At 39.2% G+C, this 22,677-nt stretch overlaps 1 protein-coding gene and 1 pseudogene across 4 annotated transcripts in view; one reads left to right on the top strand and one right to left on the bottom strand.

Moving 5' to 3' along the window:
* The window catches only part of ATRN (attractin), a 163,336-nt gene that overhangs the window by 80,284 nt on the left and 60,375 nt on the right, over window positions 1-22,677 (bottom strand). For all 3 annotated transcript variants that reach the window (XM_082645840.1, XM_082645838.1, XM_082645839.1), the window contains exons 7-15: window positions 15,920-16,010; window positions 14,528-14,771; window positions 13,601-13,784; window positions 12,441-12,595; window positions 9,284-9,368; window positions 5,841-6,061; window positions 3,633-3,754; window positions 2,589-2,727; window positions 824-1,014 (exon numbers count right to left, since the gene is read on the bottom strand). In XM_082645840.1, coding sequence (XP_082501966.1) covers window positions 824-1,014; window positions 2,589-2,727; window positions 3,633-3,754; window positions 5,841-6,061; window positions 9,284-9,368; window positions 12,441-12,595; window positions 13,601-13,784; window positions 14,528-14,771; window positions 15,920-16,010 — 1,432 coding nt within the window. The remainder of the gene's footprint in view (window positions 1-823; window positions 1,015-2,588; window positions 2,728-3,632; window positions 3,755-5,840; window positions 6,062-9,283; window positions 9,369-12,440; window positions 12,596-13,600; window positions 13,785-14,527; window positions 14,772-15,919; window positions 16,011-22,677) is intronic.
* On the top strand, window positions 18,772-22,280 carry LOC309817441 (heterogeneous nuclear ribonucleoprotein A1-like; annotated as a pseudogene). Its single transcript has 2 exons — window positions 18,772-18,808; window positions 20,531-22,280. The product of its transcript is annotated as a heterogeneous nuclear ribonucleoprotein A1-like (transcript).

Here is a 22,677-nt window from a genome sequence, read left to right as displayed (position 1 = left end):
ATTCCTGGGAAAGTCTGTCTCAGATGCCACATGTAGCCAAGACCCAGACCACACTTCCTATGTCCTTCCCAAGGAAGTGCTGCCCATTCCTCCTACCTGCTTGACATTTCCCCCTAACTGCTCTATACCAAAGACAATGTTGTTGAAAGAGCGTTGTCTTGTGAGTATCTATTTGATTGAGGGTAGGACCACAGTTCTAGGACTCTGGACTAAAAAAGACAAAATGTGATTGTGGAATATCAACTACAAGCTGCCTGAGAGCACTGGGTGGACAGGAAGAGAACTTGGGGACTCTCTGTGCTCAGAAACTCCTGATAAGAAGATGCCCTCTCCTTTTGGGTTGGTCAGATCTAAGAAAGACCCAAATGGATGTCCATTTCTTAGGATGATTAGCATTAAATCATATTACACACTGTAATAATACCTGAAATCTGAGAGACTCAGGTGGCTTAATTCAGCTCAGCTAATTAGTAATGGCATTCCCCTCCCCCACCCCAACAGAACCTAGGGATAAAACAGATATGAAATCATCTACTGATGTCACAGGATATGTGCATAGGTAAACATGTTACTGTTCAATACACATGTTATTGATATATCTTATAATTTAATGAAATATGACTAATAAAAATAAGGTGTTGGAAATTTCAAGATAAGAAAGAATTTATTAAAGGACGAGAATTTGACAGTGCAGTTCCACAGTGTATTACACTGCACCTACTAGCATTCCTCCTCCTGCCAAGCACATCACAGGTAAGCTGTAGTCATGCCATCAGTAGAAGGATGGATATTAGAAACTTAATTTCCAAGAATTTTAACTCACCATGCTCTGCGATGACTGCATGATTCGCAGCTGCTTAAGGACAAATTCCACCTTCTTCTGGGTTGTAAGAGAAGCCAAAAAGGCATTGTGGTTCCTACAGGACAATTTTGCATTGTCATAATTCTCTTTGGCAGTAGTAATTTTCAGACATGAGTTTCCAACCAAATACCAGCCAATGCCACAGATATTTTCTTTATTAAAGAGGGGAGAGAAAAACAAAGAGTTTTAGAAATCACACAAAACTTCGTATATTAGCAGCTTGAACTGCTGAAAACCTAAATGGTTTTTGTGAGCTGAATTCTAGATACTTCATTCGGATGTGGTGAGTGCATCAGACACATTACTAAGGACCAAATACAGAAAACACACTAGAATTATTTAAATGTTTATCAGTCATATTTCCTGGATCTCAAGATGCATATTCTGAGGTCAACCCTCCTATGTCTTAGAGGAAAACATTTGTTTGATGCCACTGTTAAACTTATAAACCTCCTTTTGAAGAAAAATCAGAAACAAGGCTAAAATCCTAAGAGCAGAAAAATGAATATGCATTATTGGAAAGATGGGGTGGAAAACTGCAAGAACAGAAATGAGTTGGTGAGTGAGCAAGCTGCACTGTTTTCACATCAAGTGAAACAAAACATCCCAAAAGTGAGGTGGAAAGAGCCTGTTTGGGAAATAAACCGAAGTGCTACAGTACACCAGGTAAGTTTGTAATCTGCTACTGTGACCTCCCTGTACCCACCCAAAGAACTGCACAGAAGCTATACATGCTTCCTGGAAGACAGTGCACGAGCAAAGCAACTTCACCAGAACCAAAGTACCCTGGAGATGCCCTCAACAATGTTCATCAACAGCCAGTGAGATAAACGGAAGGTGCCACGGGAAAGGGGTGATTTCAGAGCAGATAAAGACTTGCTCCTCAAAGTGTGGCATCAGTGGCATTGCTCGCTGAAATGCGGATTCTAGGGCCCCACCACAAATTTGTGCTAGAATCTGGTTTCTAGCAAGACCCCCAGGTACTTTGCTATGCCCTGAAGTTTGAGATGCAATGAGGTAAAAGAACAAGAAGCCCACTCCAGCAAGCTGAATCAAGTACTTCCAAAGGATTTCAAGAGGGGCGCAGTAGACCCCAGCTACCCTGTACTTCTGTTGCACAGAGCCACAGAAGTCCCCTTCCTGGGCTTCCTGGTTGAGCAAATATATCATACAGTTTCAGCCATGGCTGTCTGGCTTCAGGCCCCCAACTCATCATCCTGAACCTCAGAAGTGCTATAAATTGAGATGTCTGGGGCTGGGGTCATCCCAGGAGGTGCTGCTGACAGAGACATCTCTCCTTTCCTTCTTATCAGGAGGTGCTGAAAACCTGATCCCAGTGGTAAGAAGTACTCTTCATAAAGTGCCCAGCAGACTGGCTGCTGAGACTGCTGCTTTCTACTCCCAGGTTACCGTAGAGTGGGGTAGGGACAATGGAGAGTGGGGTAGGGACAACGGAGCAGGCTCAATGACACAGAGTCAAGCTGTCTTTGATTCTCCACAGCAGCAGATGACACTTCACTTTCTTTCAAAGGATGGTAGAAGTAAATACTTAAGAACTGTGTTTCTGCTTTAAAATATAACAACCACAATAGTGGTGAGGGGGAATGAATGGATAAAATGAGTTCGCCCCTTTTGCAGGGTTCAATCTAGGCTGCACAGTATTGAGGGTGTGTGTGTGTGAAGTCTTTGGACCCACACACATCAAGATGCTCCTGGCAAGGCCTACCAGGCAGGGCGATGCACTCCTGATTCCGAGGCTCCCACTGGCAGTTCTGGTCCAGGGCACAGCTCCTGCAGCTGGTCTTCTTGTTACAGTAGTACATGGGGTTATCCTTGGGGCAATGATCATACCTGGAAATGGAGATCTAGAATACAATGGACAAAAGCTTTTCTCTTATATCCACAGAGAGAACTCACGGCAAGAACAAATAGGATACTAAAAACAACAGTCTAACTGAGGAAGCAAACTACAAATACATACATACATAAATAAATAAATAAGATGTAGATGAAGCAGCACTGCAGTGGAAACACTATAGTGAAATGTTCTGTTCAAGGACATGCCTTTACCTGGCAAGGAAGCAGTGCATTCTTTTAAGCACCATGCTTCAACTTGCTCATCTGTAGAATGGGAATGTTGAACTTGCTGCTTTTTAAATGTCTCCCAAACATTCTAAAAGTTTTTAATTTTATGAGCTGCTTTACAGACTGACAAAGAATGTCTTATAAACAGTCAAAAATTATAAAAGTTGAGTCATCGTATCTTTTTTTGCCTTATAGCCTAAATAAAAAATCATAAATGGTAAGCATAAATTATGCTGAGCCAAGATATAACATAAGACAAGGAGATTTTGCAAAGTCTATTATTTCCACAATTCAGTTTGGCTGCTACACACCTGACTCACTTTCACTCTCAAGTCCTAAATTGCTCCCCAAACCTTGCATATGTAGAGGGAGCACACCATTACAAATTTCACGCCAAGAATCTAGTACTTAGCCATAGCCATGCATAGGGACTGGGGTGTACTCAGAATAATAATCTTGCCTTCTTCTAAAACACCACACATCAATCCTCGTGGCTAGCAGAACCTTTGGAATTAGGACATATAGAACATCCCTTACTAAAATAAACTTGAGCAATAATAAAATCCAAATCTACACTGAAGGTTTCAAAGATAAACTCTGGGCTATACCATACGCTCTAAAATCTACATCTAATCCCACTCAGGATTTTTCTATCCTCTGAAATCCTTTAGAAACAGCCTCTGACCTGGCCTTCTGTGCAGCTGTGGTTCATAGGGACACAATGGTCATGGCACCAGTGGCAGTCATTTGTGTTGGCCGTGCAGCTGTAACAATCCGTGTGCTGGTCACATCTGTCATGGTCAAGAGCTGTGAAGAGAAGAAAAACTCATCAACTGTGACAGCTTCTCCTCAGAAATGTCACAGGCCATTACAACTGCTGTTGAGCAAAATATGACACTGAGGCAAAAAAAAATAAAATAACAAGCCTTTGGGAAGTAAAATGAGGAGTGAAACTGGCAGGAAAATATATTGGTGTGTTCAGGTCAAAACAGTATTTAGAAATAAGTAAACAATCTGAAGAAAAGCCATTTTGTACTCCACCCTCCTAACAAAAGTACACAGAAAGTGAAAAACAAAGATAGAATAATTCAACGATGAGATATAAGGGAAATAGGTCTGGTTCTTCGAATACTTTTCCTTTCAAGAAAGAAATCAACTAGCAGTTGAATGAACACCAAGAGCAGCCCAGGGGCCAAACAAAGAAATGTAAGAGACAAAGCCATTCCTCCCAGCTATAAACGCAAGGCTGCTCTGGGCACAGGAAGCAGGCAGCACCACAGAACCCCAAAGAAGGCAATACACATATATGTAAGTCCAAGAAATTCTGGGCTACTAGAGACCTGTTGATCTCCTACTGACCCTAGACAGGTCAAGGTCAGCAATGAAAGAGAAGCCGCACAACAGTGCTGCCTCATCTATTGAACCATTCATGGACATGGCACATGGTGGAATCCATGGACAAAAAAAGGCAGGGCCCACCCTCACAAAGACCCCAACAACCTGCTCCTTAGGCTGTTCTTCCTGCCCTCATCATCACACCATGGACTGGGCCCACAGAGAAAGCAGAGTGAACCAGGGAGGTGACATCTGAGATGAGTTCATAGCAAATGGGTTCATAATGAACCACCTAAGGTAATTAAATATTATTTCCTATAAACTTGCACATTTAATTTGAACTTTTTAAATGTGGTTAAAAAATAACTATTTCACTGATTTTATCCCTTTTAGGAGACAGTGACTAATCCTACCAAGTTCTGGTCATGTTAGTTCTCCAGCACTCACCAGCCCACCAATGAACCTGTAAAGCTGCCTGGGTGCTCTTACTGAGGATTTATGTTCAGCTTAATTTGGAGCATTCCAGGAGAGTGAAAGCTGCCTCTATCTATCATAACTCTCACGGTAACTGCTACACCAACCCTAATAGTTAAGAAATTCAGTCAACATAGTTTAAATTAATTGAAGTGAAACAATATTTTTCAGAGACATTTTTCTTACTTTTAAAGGACCTTCTCACATATGACTTCATTGTATTGCACTGTGCTATTACGTCAGAGCAAAAGGGTAATAAGGAGCTGAGTAGGTAAGATGAAGAAAGCTTGGACAGTGTAAGGGGTGGTTCTAGAAGGAGGGATCACTGTTCATCCTCAGCAACTGTCTGCCTTGGCTATCACTGCTGTGCCCAACTAGAGAAGCCAGAAAAGAATAATACCTCTATCCACTAGAACAATCTACTCCAACATAGCTTTTCTGGATTGGCCCTCCTAATATTATCCTTAAAGTCAGAACTGCATAATCCAATATGGTAGCCACTAACCACATGTAGTTTTTATTTATTTATTTATTTTGGCCACGGTGCGTGACACTTGGGATCTTAGTTCCCCGACAAGGGGTGGAACCCGTGCCCCCTGCGGTGGAAGCGCAGAGTCTTAACCACGGGACCTCTGGGGAAGTCCCCACATGTAGTTTTTGATTTAAATTAATTAAAATTTTAAAATTCAGTTCTTCAGTCACACCAGTCTCATTCCAAGTGTTTGATAGCCACATATGGCTGGTAGCTAACATATTGGGACAGCGCAGATATAAGAAGTCCTACTGGATTGCAGTGTCTCAAAACAGCTGAAACTAGGTTCTGGAGTTGGTATACAAAGTCTATGCAATGCTAAAAGGTTTTGTCTTCATCATTAGCAAACAGCAGACGTGGCACGTTCCTATCCATTATAAAGATGTTTACAATCCAATTTTCAAACACCCATAAAGCATTTGCCTAAGTTATTACTGAATAATTTTGGATAATAAAATGAACATTAAAAGTACACATTGGATAAGTGACTTCACAATTCAGATAAAATGAGATCTCAAATTAATTAAGTTTTAAGAAGAGAAAAAAACATACTTATTTTAGAAAAACACTCTGATTTTAACTTTTCTTCTTGTGCTTCAGTCGCCAACTCCCAGGAGACGCACTGAGATGACCCTGTGTCCCACACACACCGGATGCCAGGTCCTGCTGCTAGACAAGCAGCTTCACTCTGGTGTGCTTCACACTGTTCTGAAGTAAATACCAGGATGTCACTGAGGAGGAGACTATTGAAACCACCAAACACATACATGGTGCTAAAAGAAAAAAAAGAGAGAGAAAGAGTTCATTGGAAACTTACATAAACAAATGTATGATATACTTCTTATAATCTTTAGATGAATCTCACATATCAAAAGTCCTGTAAAAAAGTTATTTTTCAAGACCTCAAAAAACATTCTTATACCTTTACCTCCCAAATTCCAACCTTTCACAATGGCCTGTGACTACCCAGAATAGTTCCAATAATCTACCTCCTCTTTAAAGCTACTATTTAAAAAGTTCTCATGATAAGTGAGTGACTTTTAACCAGGATTCTTCAAAATATTTTAGTGACAGGGCAAGCTAGCATATTTTAAAATTATACACATAATCCTACATCTACATGTTTTAAATATTAAAAATAAGTATGTACAATTTAAGAAGTATAGATAAAGGCTCTCTAATTAAAACTGTGTAATGAAAACATAGACTAATAAGAAAGAGATAAAAGTGCATATGAAAATTTAGTACACAGTACAAGTCACATTTTAATTAGTGGAACATATGATTTCAAGGATTTCTTCCAACTCTGAGATCCTATAATCCACCAGGAAGTTTCGTACTAACCCACAATGAGGTATCAAATAATTCACTCTCACTGTGCCTCAATTTTCCTCAAATCGACAGAGGATAACTAAAGCGTAAAGATTCTGTGGCTGTGTTTTTACTATATCTGAAAACTGACATATTTCAGTAACCAAAAATGAACACCAGGTTTAATTTTTAACTTCATATTGGTTTACTTAGTATCACATTACATAGTCTGGTTTCAGCTAGTCTTCAATTTATTGCTTAAACCAAATAAGTTCCATCGACCTCTCAGTACAGCTGGTGTTCTTAGCAATTCTGAATTCATCTGGTCACATCGGCTATGTGAGGGTAGGAAAAGTCCATCAAAGAGGCTTGGAGCAGGGAACTGAAAAGAACAGCTGCATCTGCAGCAGTCTCAATGCCTCATAGCCCACTCTTCTTCCTGCCTCCCTCAAAAACCACGAGGACAACGACTAAGTGAAGCACAGCTGGCCCAATGCAGATGCTCGATTAAGGGAACCATCATTCAAAATGTGGAAATCATGTGAATCAAAGTTTCTCTTTAGGTAAGTTACTTCACAAAATTAAACTAACCATTACAGAAGAAATTAACACAACACTGTAAATCAACTATACTTCAATTTAAAAAAATTGAAAAAAAAATTAAACTAACCATGGTTTTTTACTACATGACCTCCCTTGTCATGCCCTGCCCCCCTCCAACCCTGGCCTATTCATACAGATACTCACATATAGGCTCAAATTCTCCACTGGAATTATACAAAAATAAGCACATTATTATAACTCAGGCAAGCCATTCCCAATTTTGATTCATGGTTAAATTACATCTTACGGTAAACTGTCAACTTCTCTGAGTTTATATAAAACCTCCGAAATGTTTTGATAGAAAATCCATTTATTTGCTAACTATCATTATGGTACCAACAGCTGCCATTTAGCAAATGCCTATTATGTGCCAAATCTTATGCTAGGAAAACACCATGAATATAAAGATGAACACAGCTGAGGCCAGGCACTCACAGGCAAGATGATGACAAAATGGACCCACTGTTTTTCAGATGAAGAACATCAAGAGGCACTTACTAGAAAACTTTAAGCGTTTTCCTTACTGAGGAAATATCAAATTACAATTTAAGATAAGACTTCAGGGACTTCTCTGGTGGTCCAGTGGTTAAGAATCCGCCTTCCAAGGCAGGGGACACGGGTTCGATCCCTGGTCCGGGAACTAATATCCCACATGCCATGGGGCAACTAAGCCCACGTGCTGCAACTACTAAGCACGCGAGCCACAACTAGAGAGCCCACGTGCCACAATAAAAAAAAGATCCCACATGCTGCAACGAAGATCCCACGTGCCGCAACTAAGAACCAACGCAGGCAAATAAATAAATAAGTATATTTTTTTAAGATAACACTTCAAATTAGTAGTCAAAAATCCTTCCATTTTAATCTATACCTATCAAATATTCCCACAGTAAAACCATATTTATTGCTAAATTTCAGCTGTTTACTTTGTGAAAGATGTCCCTTTTTCCAGTATCTAAGTGCTTGAATTCTGTCAATTCTTCCTTCCCATCTCCACGATAGGTTGCTTTCTTATCTTTCCTAATCCAAGGTGAATTACCTCATCTAACTTTCATTATCACAACAGAAATTTTGAAAATGAAGGGAATCCTAACATAATATACATAGGCATTATAGCATTTAAATAGTTTCAGGATTGGGCTTCCCTGTTGGCGCAGTGGTTGAGGGTCTGCCTGCCGATGCAGGGGACGCGGGTTCGGGCCCTGGTCTGGGAGGGTCCCGCATGCCGCGGAGCGACTGGGCCCATGGGCCACAACTACTGAGCCTGCGCGTCTGGAGCCTGTGCTCCGCAACAAGAGAGGCCGCGATAGTGAGAGGCCCGCGCACCGCAATGAAGAGTGTGGCCTCCACTTGCCGCAACTGGAGAAAGCCCTCGCACAGAGACGAAGACCCAACACAGCCAGAAATAAATAAATAAATAAATAAATATTTTTTTTAAAAAAAAAGAAAAAATCGGTAAAGCACACTATAAGGTACAGGTCACATGGCCACTCTGGAGCTCCCTTATATGAAAGATGCTTCTCCAGGGGCAGATTTGTGAAGAGCTCTATTAGTTTGGGCCAGGCACTTCTGAATGATGCAATGAAATGCAGTGCAGACTTCAGATTATCCAAAGACTTGATATATATGAAGCACCACAGACTTGACCTATATGAAGCATCAGAATCTCCCCACCTCTGTTCCCATATCTTATCCCTTATCTAAAGTGCCCTCTCTCCTTTTTTTCAAATCTTTCTTCACCACTCAGACAAAAGCACCACAAACAATAGCAAATAGCAGAGGGCCTAAGACAGTAACTGCACACAACTTTTGTTGTCCCATGCACTCAGACAACACCAAACATAGCTTACTCCGGCATGCTAACAAAACTACTTCAACAAACATGGCATTAGAAGTAATTCAAATCCACATCAAATATTTTAAATATAGATCAGGAAATTCATACCTAACATAATTCTGTGAAAAAACAATGGGATAAGGTAATCCTATGAATAATATGTAAGTCCAATATCACTTCATATTTTACTTCATTTTCATTTTAAACACAAGAGAAAAGGAGCAAGCACTTCTTCTTCAATTACCTGTTGTATAAGACTGCTGAATGGCCAAATCTGTTGACATCATGGTGGAGATCAGGTCTGGGAAGCACTGACCATCGGTCACAAGCTAGGAGCAAGAAAAACACATTTCAGAAGGGACTGTCATTCATAATCAATAGAGACTGGCATTTTCTTTGGGAAAGAAGACTGTAATAAACACAAACATATCTCTCAGTTTTTCTTAGTCACACCATTATTTCTGAAGTAAAATGCAGTAGCAACAGAACAGAAGGGCAAGGAAGAACGGTAGGACTCTATAGCAATTCTAATTAGTGAATGCACATTCACGTCACTCACTCTGTTGCCTATCAATATTACCCACTAGAATTTTTTTTTTTTTTTTTTTTTTTTTTGCGGTACGTGGGCCACTCACTGCTGCGGCCTCTCCCGCTGCGGAGAACAGGCTCCAGACGCACAGGCTCAGCAGCCATGGCTCACTGGCCCAGCCGCTCCACGGCATGTGGGATCTTCCCGGACCGGGGCACGAACCCGTGTCCCCTGCCTTGGCAGGCGGACTCTCAACCACTGCGCCACCAGGGAAGCCCTAGAATGTTTTTTAACTTAAGCAAATTTTACATTTTTCAAAGCTCTTACATAAGTAAAACATGTGAATTCCATAATTATTTTTCACTCTATATTGCTTTGCCCAAACTCAGTAACTAAAATAGAAATGTATAGGTGGAAAATTAAAACTAAAAAAAAAAAAAAAAATCAAACTTTATCTAATTTTTAAAAGGTCCTTTCTTAGACCCCCTAGATCTACTAATTTTCCTTTGTTCTGATTCACGCTAGCAACTTCTCTTCTGGACCTCAATACCAACAGGTGCTGCTGAACCATGCCAACCTCTGACTCACTGTCTTCTGCTCCCAGACACACAGACTTTCACACTCACTAAACAAAGGTTCTTCCACTCAATCCGGACATTTATTCAACCCTGACAACAAAAGCTTTCACTTTCTTCTCCTACCCAGCCTAAACTCTGTGGTCTTCCTCACATGCAGGACAGAGGCCATCAACTCCCACAGCTTCCTGACCACCCACCTTGCTTCCTTCCCTAAAACCAGTGTGGCAGGAGCCCTTCCTCTTACCCCACCTGACTTTTACCACAGTATTTAAATATGCCCAAGGAGGCACTCAACTTACCCCTTTTCTTCCCTTCACAGACAAGGGTTTTTGGGTTTTTTTTAATTAAAATGGTCAACATTCACTGTGTACATCTCATCGTATATTACTTCTCAGCCTCCTGTAATCTGGATCATTCCTCCATGTCCAGAGGGTAATAAATGATCTCTTTGTTGTTAAATGTGAAAGACTCTCCAGTCCTTATTTTACTTAATCCCTCTGTAGCCACTGTTAACTGCTACCTCTCAGGTCCCCAGTCTTGCCTCACTTTCCTCCTATTCTCTGACATGGTTTTGCAATCTCCATTCTCTTTAAGACTTCTTTATGTATCTATTCCCTGGCTCTTTGCTTGTCCCTGATGACACATGCTCCCTACAGAAGTTCACCCCCTCCTACAGCTCCCCACTGATCTCTGTGCTGCTCTGTCCCACAGTCATCTCCAGCTGAACATGCCCCCAAATTCAATTTACTCACTTCCTCCCAGACCCTGTCCCTCTACTTCTATTTCCAGCCTTGGTAAAAAACACCATCTACTGTGGCCCACACCAGATACCAGATAAGGATGCTGTCACAGCTCTCAAAACACACTCGGGACAATCCTCGGGTTCCCAGTAATTCTCAAACACATGTGTCTCTTTATCCTCATTGCCACTTCCACAGTCTTGGCTCAAACCCTCATCAGGACTTCATCAACAGCCTCCTAACTCCCACCTTGCCCCTTCCCAACTACTCATCACAATGCCATAAAGAGATTTTCCTAAGACACAAATACAATTCTATCACCTCTTCTGTAAGATTCTTCAAAAAGCCCAAACCCCTCAGCATGACATAACAGGTCCCTCAAGATCTGACGAGACAGCTGCTTGCTTCTAGTTTCACTTAGAGCCACTCTTCCCTGATGTGCTACTAGAATACAGCCAAAACTAAATACTCATAGGCCCCAAGTATGTGGCATGGTCTCTTTCCACCTCTGTGTCTCTAAACATGGGCTTCCTTTGCCTGAGAAGTCCTGCCTAACTTGGCCCAGCCAACTTCCCAGTGCTAGGACCCAGCCTAGATGGCCCTCCTCAAGAAGGCTTTCCCTGACTGTACCCCTTACCCCTCATGAATTAAGGGATGCTCACAGGTGCTCTCATACGTTCTTCTCAGAGCAAGTAACACCCTGAATGCAATTATATTGTCTGCTCAGTTCTCTGCCTCCCCCACCATGAGGCCAAGGACTGTAACTTATTCTTCTTATGATCCCCAATGTATAAGTTCAGTGGCTGGCACATAAATGTCTGTTAAAAAAGAACATCTGATGATATTTATATTTATATCATATGATATATGATAAATATTAAAGAATTTCTAATATCTGTTTTGCATGAACCAATACTGCCCTCTTCTGGTCAGTAGATTACCACACCAAATTCTTTAAAAATCACTGTCCAAGTATTACATCAAGAATGTGTGAAATCAGTTTCAAGGGAATAAGATAAAGTTAAACTTAAACCAACTTAACACAATGCTGGTGGTCACAACTACATAACACATATTACTATGTAAGGTTTTTATCTGTGACACAGGAGAGCCCAATCACCCCAACTCATCAAAGGAGGGACTTCAAAAAGAATTTAATATAGAAGTAATGCTTTTTAACAGATTACAATATCAGTCAAATTAACATAAAAAATTCCATTTGGACCTCTTTCAAATAGCTTGACCATTTTTAACTAGAAATATTTTCTGTTTCTTTTAAAACGTTGCTTACAGACAAAAAAGATTCTTAAAGCTAAAATGGGGCTTCCCTGGTGGCGCAGTGGTTGAGAGTCCGCCTGCTGATGCAGGGGACACAGGTTCATGCCCCGGTCCAGGAAGATCCCGCATGCCGCAGAGCGGTTGGGCCCGTGAGCCCTGGCCACTGAGCCTGTGCATCCGGAGCCTGTGCTCCACAACGGGAGAGGCCACAACAGTGAGAGGCCCGTGTACCGCAAAAAAAAAAAAAAAAAGCTAAAATGGCTTTGGGAAACTTACCAATGTCGTAAGCCATGAAATCTGAAGAGAAGCATTTGGCTCCATGGCTCATGGATGTGTCATTGTGTGTGTTTCCTCCAAACACCAGCATGGTTCCACTCACTATCACAGCTGTGTGCAAGTAACGGAAAAATCGGCTCTCCTTAAGAATAGTCCTTTTGAGTTTATTTAAAAATAATAAATACAAGGTTAGTTCTTTAGAATATTTATCATCTATTTGCTAATACAAACATAACCATTTTCTTAACTTCAGATCCAAGTGTGCAAATAATTCTAGATTTTTCTCTGTATATAAGTAACTTTCTCAACAATAAACATGTAAAATTGAAAGACGTATGCGGATTTTGATATGTTAAGAGCCTTAAAAATGTTCATACTCTATGTTCATACTCTATAATTCCAGTTTCTGAGTAGATATCATGTGAAATATGGATGGAAGCTTACATACGTTTTATTAATAAGACAAGAGCTAGAAACCAAAACTTCCAACTGTATGGGCTCAGGATATCCACATGATAGAGTATTACCAGTCACTAAAAATGACAATTTTAATGACAGACAATGTAAAATGGTATCCACAGCATGGTCTCAAATATGTAAGGAAATATGAAAAGAAACCATTGCTTTATAATTATATTATTTCATAACTCAAATTTGCTTTACATTTTTTAAGATTAGCATACTTTATATAGACCAATATATAGTAGAGTGAGGACAGCTCTAATCTTTTAGGTACTAAGACCACCTCTGTTTGATGATTTCATGGAATGATGCCAGTAACTGACCCTAATGATAACACCTTGGTCAACAAGAAAAGGTTAAAAAGTGGATATATTCTACTTAATTACAACAGTGTGCATAAACTCAGCTATGTAGAACAATTTATTCCTTAGGATTCTGAAGAGCTATAATTTTACAGTGGTACTGAGTGTATGAAAATTGAAAAACAGTCAAAAAAACCCAAAAAAACCCAAGGTTCTAATCAACCTTCTACAAAATTATAGATACTACTACTTTATTACCTTCTGCTTATTTCACGATTTCTGTTTACAATGATGAAGAGAATTATCTGCAAGCCTGAAAACAAAAATGTAGCACAATTTTCCCAGCAATTGCCAGAATTCCCACCTTAAAGTGAAAGCTCAAGAAAAAGCACCCACCACATCTGGGTGTCCACATTGTATCTGTAGAGATCATCTGCAAGCCGGTATTTATTGGCACTGAAAGCCTTGTAGCCTCCATGAATATACAGGGACCTGGTCCTGTGGTCATAGACACTGCTATGGCCATAGCCCCCTTGGACAAGGGCACCCTGGGTATGTAATATACTCCACGTGTTCCTACCTGGAAAGGGCAAACAGTTAAAGGCAAACGTTGCAGGCTCCTCCTAATACTTAAAATTACCAATTAGCTTAAGACAAGAGAAAAGATTTCAGGAGACTTGATACATGTAACTTTCTTTAACCATTTTATTTTTAAAGGAAGGCCATCTAAAACTTGTAACAAATCCAGGTGGCCAAACTTCAACCTGTTAAATGTTCTGATGTTCTAATATGTAGGAAAAGAATTACATTAAATTTAAAAGACTCAGCTCCCCCTCAACTGAACACTTAATTCCCCATGACCTTTACGGACCAATTTGCAGACGTACTTTACCGGCCTACTTTCTTAAAATATCATCCACATCCACAAAAACAAATATAATAAAATTTAACCAAAGGAAAGATTATATGCTAAGGGGAAATCATGCTCCATTAAACCAATCTCTAAAGGGCTGTTCAAATATTTTTTTTTTTCTTCAGAATATTTGTTGTTTCAAACCCTCTTTATTTATTTATTTTATTTTCAACACTCATAGCATTTAGTGCCATTTTTGGCTCCTTGCCAAATTGACAGTAACAAATATATACCACATAGCAGCATCAATAATCTAAACTTCACTGGCAATTCATCAATGCTAACTGTATATCAAGATCAAGTACTGGGTCAATGTTAGGTTGAATTTTGTTAAACAGTCATAATAATAAGAGTAAAATTTTAAATCTGACATTCATTCAAAAACGATTCACTGAAAAAAATATACGTACCCAAGTCATACTCCTGCACATTGCTAATATATCCATAGAGAGGGCAGTGACCAAAGATAATCAGCATGACCACTCGGCCAGTTTTCAATGTGACAATGTGTGCTGAGTGCCCAACCACTGCATACTGCTCCTTTGCTTTAGGGGACAACAATATCCATGATTCATTATGAATATGAAACACTCTCAACTCATTGGTCACATTCCCTGTTGAATCAATTTTTCCTCCATACATGTAAATTTTATCCTAGGGAAAAAATGTAAACAAAATTCTAAAAAACATCAAAAGGATCAAATCTAAACACAGAAAAAGGAACAGTTCAAAACCTCAATATTATTCTTAGCTTAAAAAGTGTTAGTGAAAAGCACCTTTCAGTGAATTATTAGGAAAAGGATGTAGAAAGAACAAAATAAAATAAATCTAACCTATATCCCTAATACTTTGCCACTTTTCTTGGACTTCCTCACACAAGATCTTTTACAATATAAAATGGCTTGGAAAAATAAAGTTGAAATAAACTAAAAAACAGGGAAATGAAAATGATTACTCAGTTACATTGTAATGTCGCTATCCTTGGCTAAGCTTGCTAATGAACGTAAAAGCTAACCTACACTAGATTAATTTTTAACCATTTAGTATCACAATCATAATATCTCAGTTTGAATATGAATCCATTTAAATCTCTCGGGTTAAAGTAGTTTCAACTTTAATTTCCACTTATAACTTAGCCAATTATATACCCCCCACATTAGAAAGTTTTCCCCCAATTAAAAACCAACACTGAAGTCAAAATCTGAGACAGAAAGTAGAATGGTGGTTGCCAGGGGCAGGCAGGAGGAGGGAATGGGGAATTATTGCTGAATGGGCATAGAGTTGCAGTTTTACAAGATCAAAAGAATTACAAAGATGAAAAATAAAACCAAAGCAAAAAAAAAAAAAAAAAAAAAGAATTACAAAGATGGATGGTGATGATGGCTGCACAACATTATGAGTGAAATTACTATCACTGAATTGTACACTTAAAAATGGCTAAGTAGGGCCTCCCTGGTGGCGCAGTGGTTGAGAGTCCGCCTGCCGATGCAGGGGATACGGGTTCGTGCCCCGGTCTGGGAGGATCCCATATGCCGCGGAGCGGCTGGGCCCGTGAGCCATGGCCGCTGGGCCTGCGCATCCGGAGCCTGTGCTCCGCAACGGGAGAGGCCACAACAGTGAGAGGCCCGCATACCACAAAAAAAAAAAAAAAAAAAAAAGGCTAAGTATGTTATACATACTTTACCACAATAAAAAAGATTAGGAAAAAAAACAACACTAAATAGCTATTTCAATCACATAATATGAGAAGTAACAGTGGAAGAGTTGAGTTTCTAGCTTAGTACAGAGTGGAGACATTTTACCTTGTATAATGCTAAAGAATGACCATATCTAACAACCACATTGTTCACAGAACGGTTCAGTGCAAGCCACTCCCTGGAAGCAAGGTCATACCTACAAAACAAACAGATCATATTTTTACCCAAATGACAAAAGAGAACATCTTGTAGTCTTTATTTGTGATCTAATCCACTTTGGAGATGCTCGTTAAATCTGCAATGGATATGGTGAGGTACCTGGGCAAACAAACCTAACATCCGGGCCTATGGGGCACATGAGAACTCAAGAAGGGGGAGCTGGGTTCCACAGCTCTGGGAAGAGAAAGAAAATCTACTGGAATTTTCTAATGCTTCCTGAAAACCTCTTCTACACACTAAATCACTTGCAGGTTTGCATTATACTCAAGGGACTTTTATTACTATAACTTTTCTTTCATTTAACCATGCAAAAGTAAAGACACATACTGAAAAAGGGATGATAACTAAGTTAAAAAAAATTCTTAGCCTTTCTTTTTCTTTATCTAATTTATTTTAAAAAGTAATATTTTCAAAAAAACTAGAATATCATTATAGCATTTCAATTATACTATGAATACACTTAAAGACCTTTAAAATATAAAAATGCCCCAAAGAAAATCATTTATACTCTTACATTGCAGCATTAATCACATTCAATATCTTAGAATATTAGTTTTGTTCTTGAGGAAAACATCATTCTACTGTTTTTATTAAAATTATACATACTATAAAAAGTGTAATCAATGCAAAAAAAAATAAAGAGCCAAAAACTTAAAAATGACCCCACATTCTGTCACCTAGAAATGAATATCATTAAGTAAACATCATTCCAGACATTTTCTATGCATACATACAGATAGAAGAATAGACTGACAATATACATTTATACAAAGGGGATTCTAATATAGGTGAATTTTAATAAACAGTGTTAATGTTAATTTTATATAATTTAATAGAAAAAAGAAACCAAAGGAAAACCAATACTACTCTTATATTTTAAATGTTTATTTTCTATGTTTCCCTGAATACAAGATTTTTAAATTATGAAAAATATTATGTAAAGATGTAAGAAAGTTTTATCACAACATAATAGCAAAAAAGGGAAACAAATAAATATCCATCAATAGAAAATGGATTAATAAATTATAGATATCTATATAACATTTATAGAGTGAATATACTCAAGCAACGTATTATTAACATAAATCTTGAAACAATGTTAAGCTAAAAAAGCAAACTGCAGAACACTGTTCCTGTAAAGACTAAAACAAGAAAATTTATTAACTCTAAAAATGTTCATATATATTAAAAGTCTAAAGATAAGTATGTGAACAAACAACATCACAATATCAGGATATTGATTATCTCTGGGATTTTAGAGGGGCATGTGGGGTCTTAACTATATTAGCAATGTTTTATTTCCTAACCTGGATGACGAATGTTTTAGCATTCATTATTTTTCTCTAAACCTTTCCCTTTGTTTTAAATATTTTATACATGATCTGAAGAAAACATAAAATGGTGACATTCATTAAATATGAATAACACTTAAATCAATACCAGCTATTATTTTATGTATTTTTTTTGAATATTCTACATTTTTAAAATACATGAAAAGTTATTCAGAGAGTAAACTCCCTTTACTTTAAAATTACACGTTATTTAACTTTGGACAGACTCCACTAACTTCCTACTTTGAAAGTTGAAAACATTAGCACCCACATTTCCTCCCATTTCTTCTCCCAATTTTTGTTACATAATTTTTACATTGTCCAGGTTCAAAACATGCACATTCCATTCTATAATTTCATAGTTATTTAGTACTGGATCTATATTTTAGTTGAATCTGTCTCCTCACAGTCCTCTTACCACAACTTCTCCTTCTTGAGTCTTTAATTCTTAATTGGCTAGACTGCACTGTCGAGTGGTTATTCCTAGTGGAGATCATACATGCTCCTCCCCCTAAATTCTTTCATGTTGAAGAATATCTGCTTGCTAGCTTTAGAGGTGAATGACATCTTGGCTGCATATAATACTCATGGGCCATCCTTTCTTTCCCACACAACTTTGCTGACGCTGCTCCCTTGAATGTTGCTGGTACTGAATGCTGCCAGTGGAGGTCTGAGGCCACTCTGATTTTTTTCCACTTTTGTGTGGTTTGCTTTTCTGCTTGGAAGTCAGAAGTCTCAATCATTCTCATTCTCTCTCCCCCTCCTTTCTTCCCTCCCTCTCTCTAAATAAATAAATATACATAAATATATATATGTATTTCTCTCACTGTTTTTTAAAGACACAATATTGTACTTTACTTATGGTGGAAATAACTTAAATCCATCCAGGTAAATGTTTTAACAAAATGGACTGCATACTACTGCAACTTTTATGGCATTCTGGAAAGTGTTTCCTAAGAAGAACTAGCATGGCTTCTGAAAAACACATATACACCATATGTTCAAGCCAAAGGCCTGTTTCTTTAATCTTGAAAGAAAGGAAAGAAACAGAGGGAGCACAGAAACAAGTCTCCACGTGACCCAATCCATATCTCTTTCAAGTGACATGGAAGGTGCTCAATCTGTATCTTAATGCATTTTACTCTTCCTCAATCAATAACGTGTCAGCCCAAGAGCTGGTCAGAGACACTAAGGTGCCAGCAGGTGCTCAAATCTGGTTAAGATGAACTGCCAAAAGACACTTACATAACAGGTTGTCACTCTTTTCACAATACAGAGAAGCAAACACAAGACAAGAACAATGTTGATGCAACTGTAAGAAATGCCAAGTGCCAAATAAACGCTCCTTCTTCTGGGAGCTGAGTCCAAGATAAAGGAATATTGAACAATTAGTTCTAAGACCTGGACATGCAGTTAAGCAAAGACAAACCTCAGGAATTCAGAAGTAGGTGTCTTCCATAAAGGTGCAGCCACCTCTCTCACAAACTCCTCCCTGATGGCTGGTAACACAATGCCCATCATGCCACAGGGCACATCCTCTGCCCCTCACAGTGGCCTGGTATTCCAATTACAGTGTCTGGCCATCCAAAGACCACAGGAAAGGCTCTTCAGAGATTGAACTTGACCCCAGCCAGCAGGAGTCAAGAACTACCTGAGGCTTCCCACCCAATAATTTGTCCTTTATCCTAAAAGTTCAATAATTTGATCAAATCAGGTCTTGTCACTGAACAACTATAATATTTTTCCTGAAACATCTTGTACTATTTCAATCCACTTGTTCTGTTTGTTAGGTTCTTTTCTTCAGTGACAGCAATTATCTGTATTATATTGGACCTTCTGTCTCCCATGTCTTTGCTTTTTCTAATTATTTAACTTTTTCATCTGTATTCATTGGAATCACGTCTACCAAGCTGTCAGCAGTTCAATTTTCATTGTAGTTTTTGCTGTATGTAACTTATTTATATTTCTTTACATGTGTACTCTCCCATTTCATCTCATTGTTATTATCTTCTTGCTTTTCAGCTTGTTTTTCTGAATTCAAATTCTCATTATATTGATCCATAGCATAAAGCAGTTGGAAGGAATACTTTTCCTCTATGATCAGCTGTTGTCAGTTTTACACGCTGTGTTCTTTCCTCTTTACCTTTTCACCACAGATATTTGCATTTGCTACAATGTCACTTCTTTTGTCTTGCTTGTCTTACATTTGCAAACTGTGGGTGATTTAATTCTTTTTCCACTGTATCTAAGACAAGTTTATCTTTCCATCCTAGCTTTAGTGTGCGAGTTGGCATTTTATGTTATGTCCATTTTTCTGAAGTCTGAAGAAATGCTGGGGCTCAGGTGGGGGTGGGGGTGTGCAGTCTATTAGAATAAAATATCCAGAGTCTATTCGCCTCTGAGATTTTGTTTAAGTGTCCTATCCCAGGGTTCAAATTTGGGGGTAGCCAAATTACACAGAAGCCCTGACTTTTGGGCAGACTCAGCCACTTGGTCAATTTCCCCCTTTTCCACTTGATCCTCCTTAGCAACTATTTCTTATACTACTCAGTTAAAAGGGCAAGAAAACAATGATACCCACTCAGTTTGCTTCTCTCTAGATTTGGGGCTATTAGTGAGAACTCTCAGAAGTTCACTCATATGGTTTCTGTGGGGGCTTGCTGTTTCTGTGTGTCTGTTTTATCAGATTAGGTGATACTCCTTACCTTGTGTGGTTACCTGTTGCTCAATTTCTTATTATTTTTTTTTAGCTTAAAAAAAAACCTATTTTTTTGCTCAAGGGAAGGAAATTCAGTGACATTTCAATTGGAAATCTTAACCAGATGACCAAGATAATTTGTTTTGCAAGAGGACCCTTGGGTGACGTAAAATGGGAACTGCTTTTTAATGCAACTTAAAAGCTTTGGGTTAACAGGGTCGTGGAGAAAATAGAGAGTGAGGGCAATTCCTGCAATATGCTTATATAAGAGTATAGACGATGATAAAATTTATGATCTAAGTTCCAGAAATACTTCCTCTAAAAGGAGTCACTATATTCACTTTTCATGTTAGTAAAAATTTATTTGAAACTATATTAGTATTTACACAAAGTACACAAAGCTGTAAAAATCATGTTTTGATCAAGTACAAGAAGAAAAATGTTAAAACCTAAAAAATAAATGTGGAGATACATTCGTTAGATTACTGCTTTCTGCACGTGGCCGCCGCCGAGTAAGCATCGTTGACATCTTCCCTCTCCACTGCCGTCACGTCTGAGTCAGTCTCCCAAAGAGCCCAAACAAATGCGGAAGCTCTTCATCGGAGGTTTGAGCTTTGAAACAACTGATGCGAGTCTGAGGAGCCATTCTGAGCAGTGGGGAGCGCTCACAGACTGTGTGGTGATGAGGGATCCAAACACCAATCGCTCCAGAGGCTTCAGGATTGTCACGTATGCCACTGTGGAGAAGGTGGATGCAGCCATGAAGGCAAGGCCACACAAGGTGGATGGAAGCGTTGTGGAACCAAAGAGGGCCGTCTCAAGAGAAGATTCTCAAAGACCTGGTGCCCACTTAACTATGAAAAAGATTTTTGTTAGTGGCATTAAAGAAGACACTGAAAAACATTATCTAAGAGATTATTTTGAACAGTATTGGAAAACTGAAGTGACTGAAATCATGACTGACTGAGGCAGTGGCAAAAAGAAAGGCTTTGCTTTCGTAACCTTTGATGACCATGACTCCGTAGACGAGACTGTCATTCAGAAATATCACACAGTGAACGGCCGCAACTGCGAAGTAAGGAAAAGCCCTATCTAAGCAAGAGAAGGCTAGCGCTTCATCCAGCCAAAGAGGTCGAAGTGGTTCTGGAGGCTTTGGTGGTGGTCGTGGAGGGGGTTCTGGTGGGAATGACAGCTTTGGTCGTGGAGGAAACTTCAGTGGTAGAGGTGGCTTTGGTGGCAGCCACAGTGGTGGTGGCTATCGTGGCAGTGGGGATGACTATAACGGATTTGGTAATGATGGAAGCAATTCTGGAGGTGGTCGAAGCTACAGTGATTTTGGCAATTACAACAATCAATCTTCAAATTTTGGATCCATGAAAGGAGGAAACTTTGGAGGCAGAAGTTCTGGCCCTTATGGTGTTGGAGGCCAGTACTTTGCCAAACCACGAAACCAAGGTGGCTATGGCGGTTCCAGCAGCAGCAGTAGCTATGGCAGTGGCAGAAAGTTTTAATTACTGCCAGGAAACAAAGCTTCGCAGGAGAGGAGAGCCAGAGAAGTGACAGGGAAGCTACAGGTTACAACAGATTTGTGAACTTAGCCAAGCACAGTGGTGGCAGGACCTAGCTGCTACAAAGAAGACATGTTTTAGACAATACTCCTGTGTATGGGCAAAAAAACCTCAAGGACTGTATTTGTGACTAACTGTATAACAGGTTATTTTAGTTTCTATTCTGTGGAAAGTGTAAAGCATTCCAACAAAGGGTTTTAATGTAAATTTTTTTTGCACCCATGCTGTTGATTGCTAAATATAATCATCTGATCATGACACTGAATTAATGCGCCTTTTTAAAAAACGTGCTCTGTAAAGTTAGTCTACTCTGAAGACATTTTGGTAAACGACTGCAACAGTGTGAAGTCAGAATTTCTTCAGGGTGATGCTAGGTTCCATCTGAAATTTATTCACAACCTGCTTGTGAATCAAGCCAACGTCTTCAGAAACTTGGTGTAGTTGAACTGACAGTTACTGTGTTGTGACCTGGAGTTCACTGTTAAAAGGGTCACCCAGGGCTTCCCTGGTGGCGCAGTGGTTGAGAGTCCACCTGCCGATGCAGGGGACACGGGTTCGTGCCCCGGTCTGGGAAGATCCCACATGCCGCGGAGTGGCTAGGCCCGTGAGCCATGGCCACTGAGCCTGCGCATCCGGAGCCTGTGCTCCGCAACGGGAGAGGCCACAACAGTGAGAGGCCCGTGTACCACAAAAAAAAAAAAAAAAAAAAGGGTCACCCAAGCGAAGTCATGGAGTTTTTCGGTTATTAATATGATTGTTGGCACATCCTACACAATATATCTAAATAGAATTATGGTACAAGATAAAGTTATAGATGGGAATGAAGCTTGTTTATCACCCATTATCATGGGTAATCAATAAACTATTTAATACCCTCTTAAAAATAAATAAAATTAAAAAAAATAAACATGGCTTACAAGGTACACCAGTCAAAAGTAGTAGGTAACATCTATATTTCTAAGAATATTTGTGAAAGAAGTAGATAATTCATTTATTCTCTTATTCATTTGATAAATACTTATTTGAGCACATTCTATGAGCTAAGCC

This window comes from Mesoplodon mirus (genome assembly GCF_964341445.2).
Source record: "Mesoplodon mirus genome assembly, chromosome: 15".
Lineage (NCBI taxonomy): Eukaryota > Metazoa > Chordata > Mammalia > Artiodactyla > Ziphiidae > Mesoplodon > Mesoplodon mirus.
The sequence above is the reverse complement of the archived record's forward strand: the minus strand, read 5'-3'. Positions and strand labels throughout refer to the sequence as shown.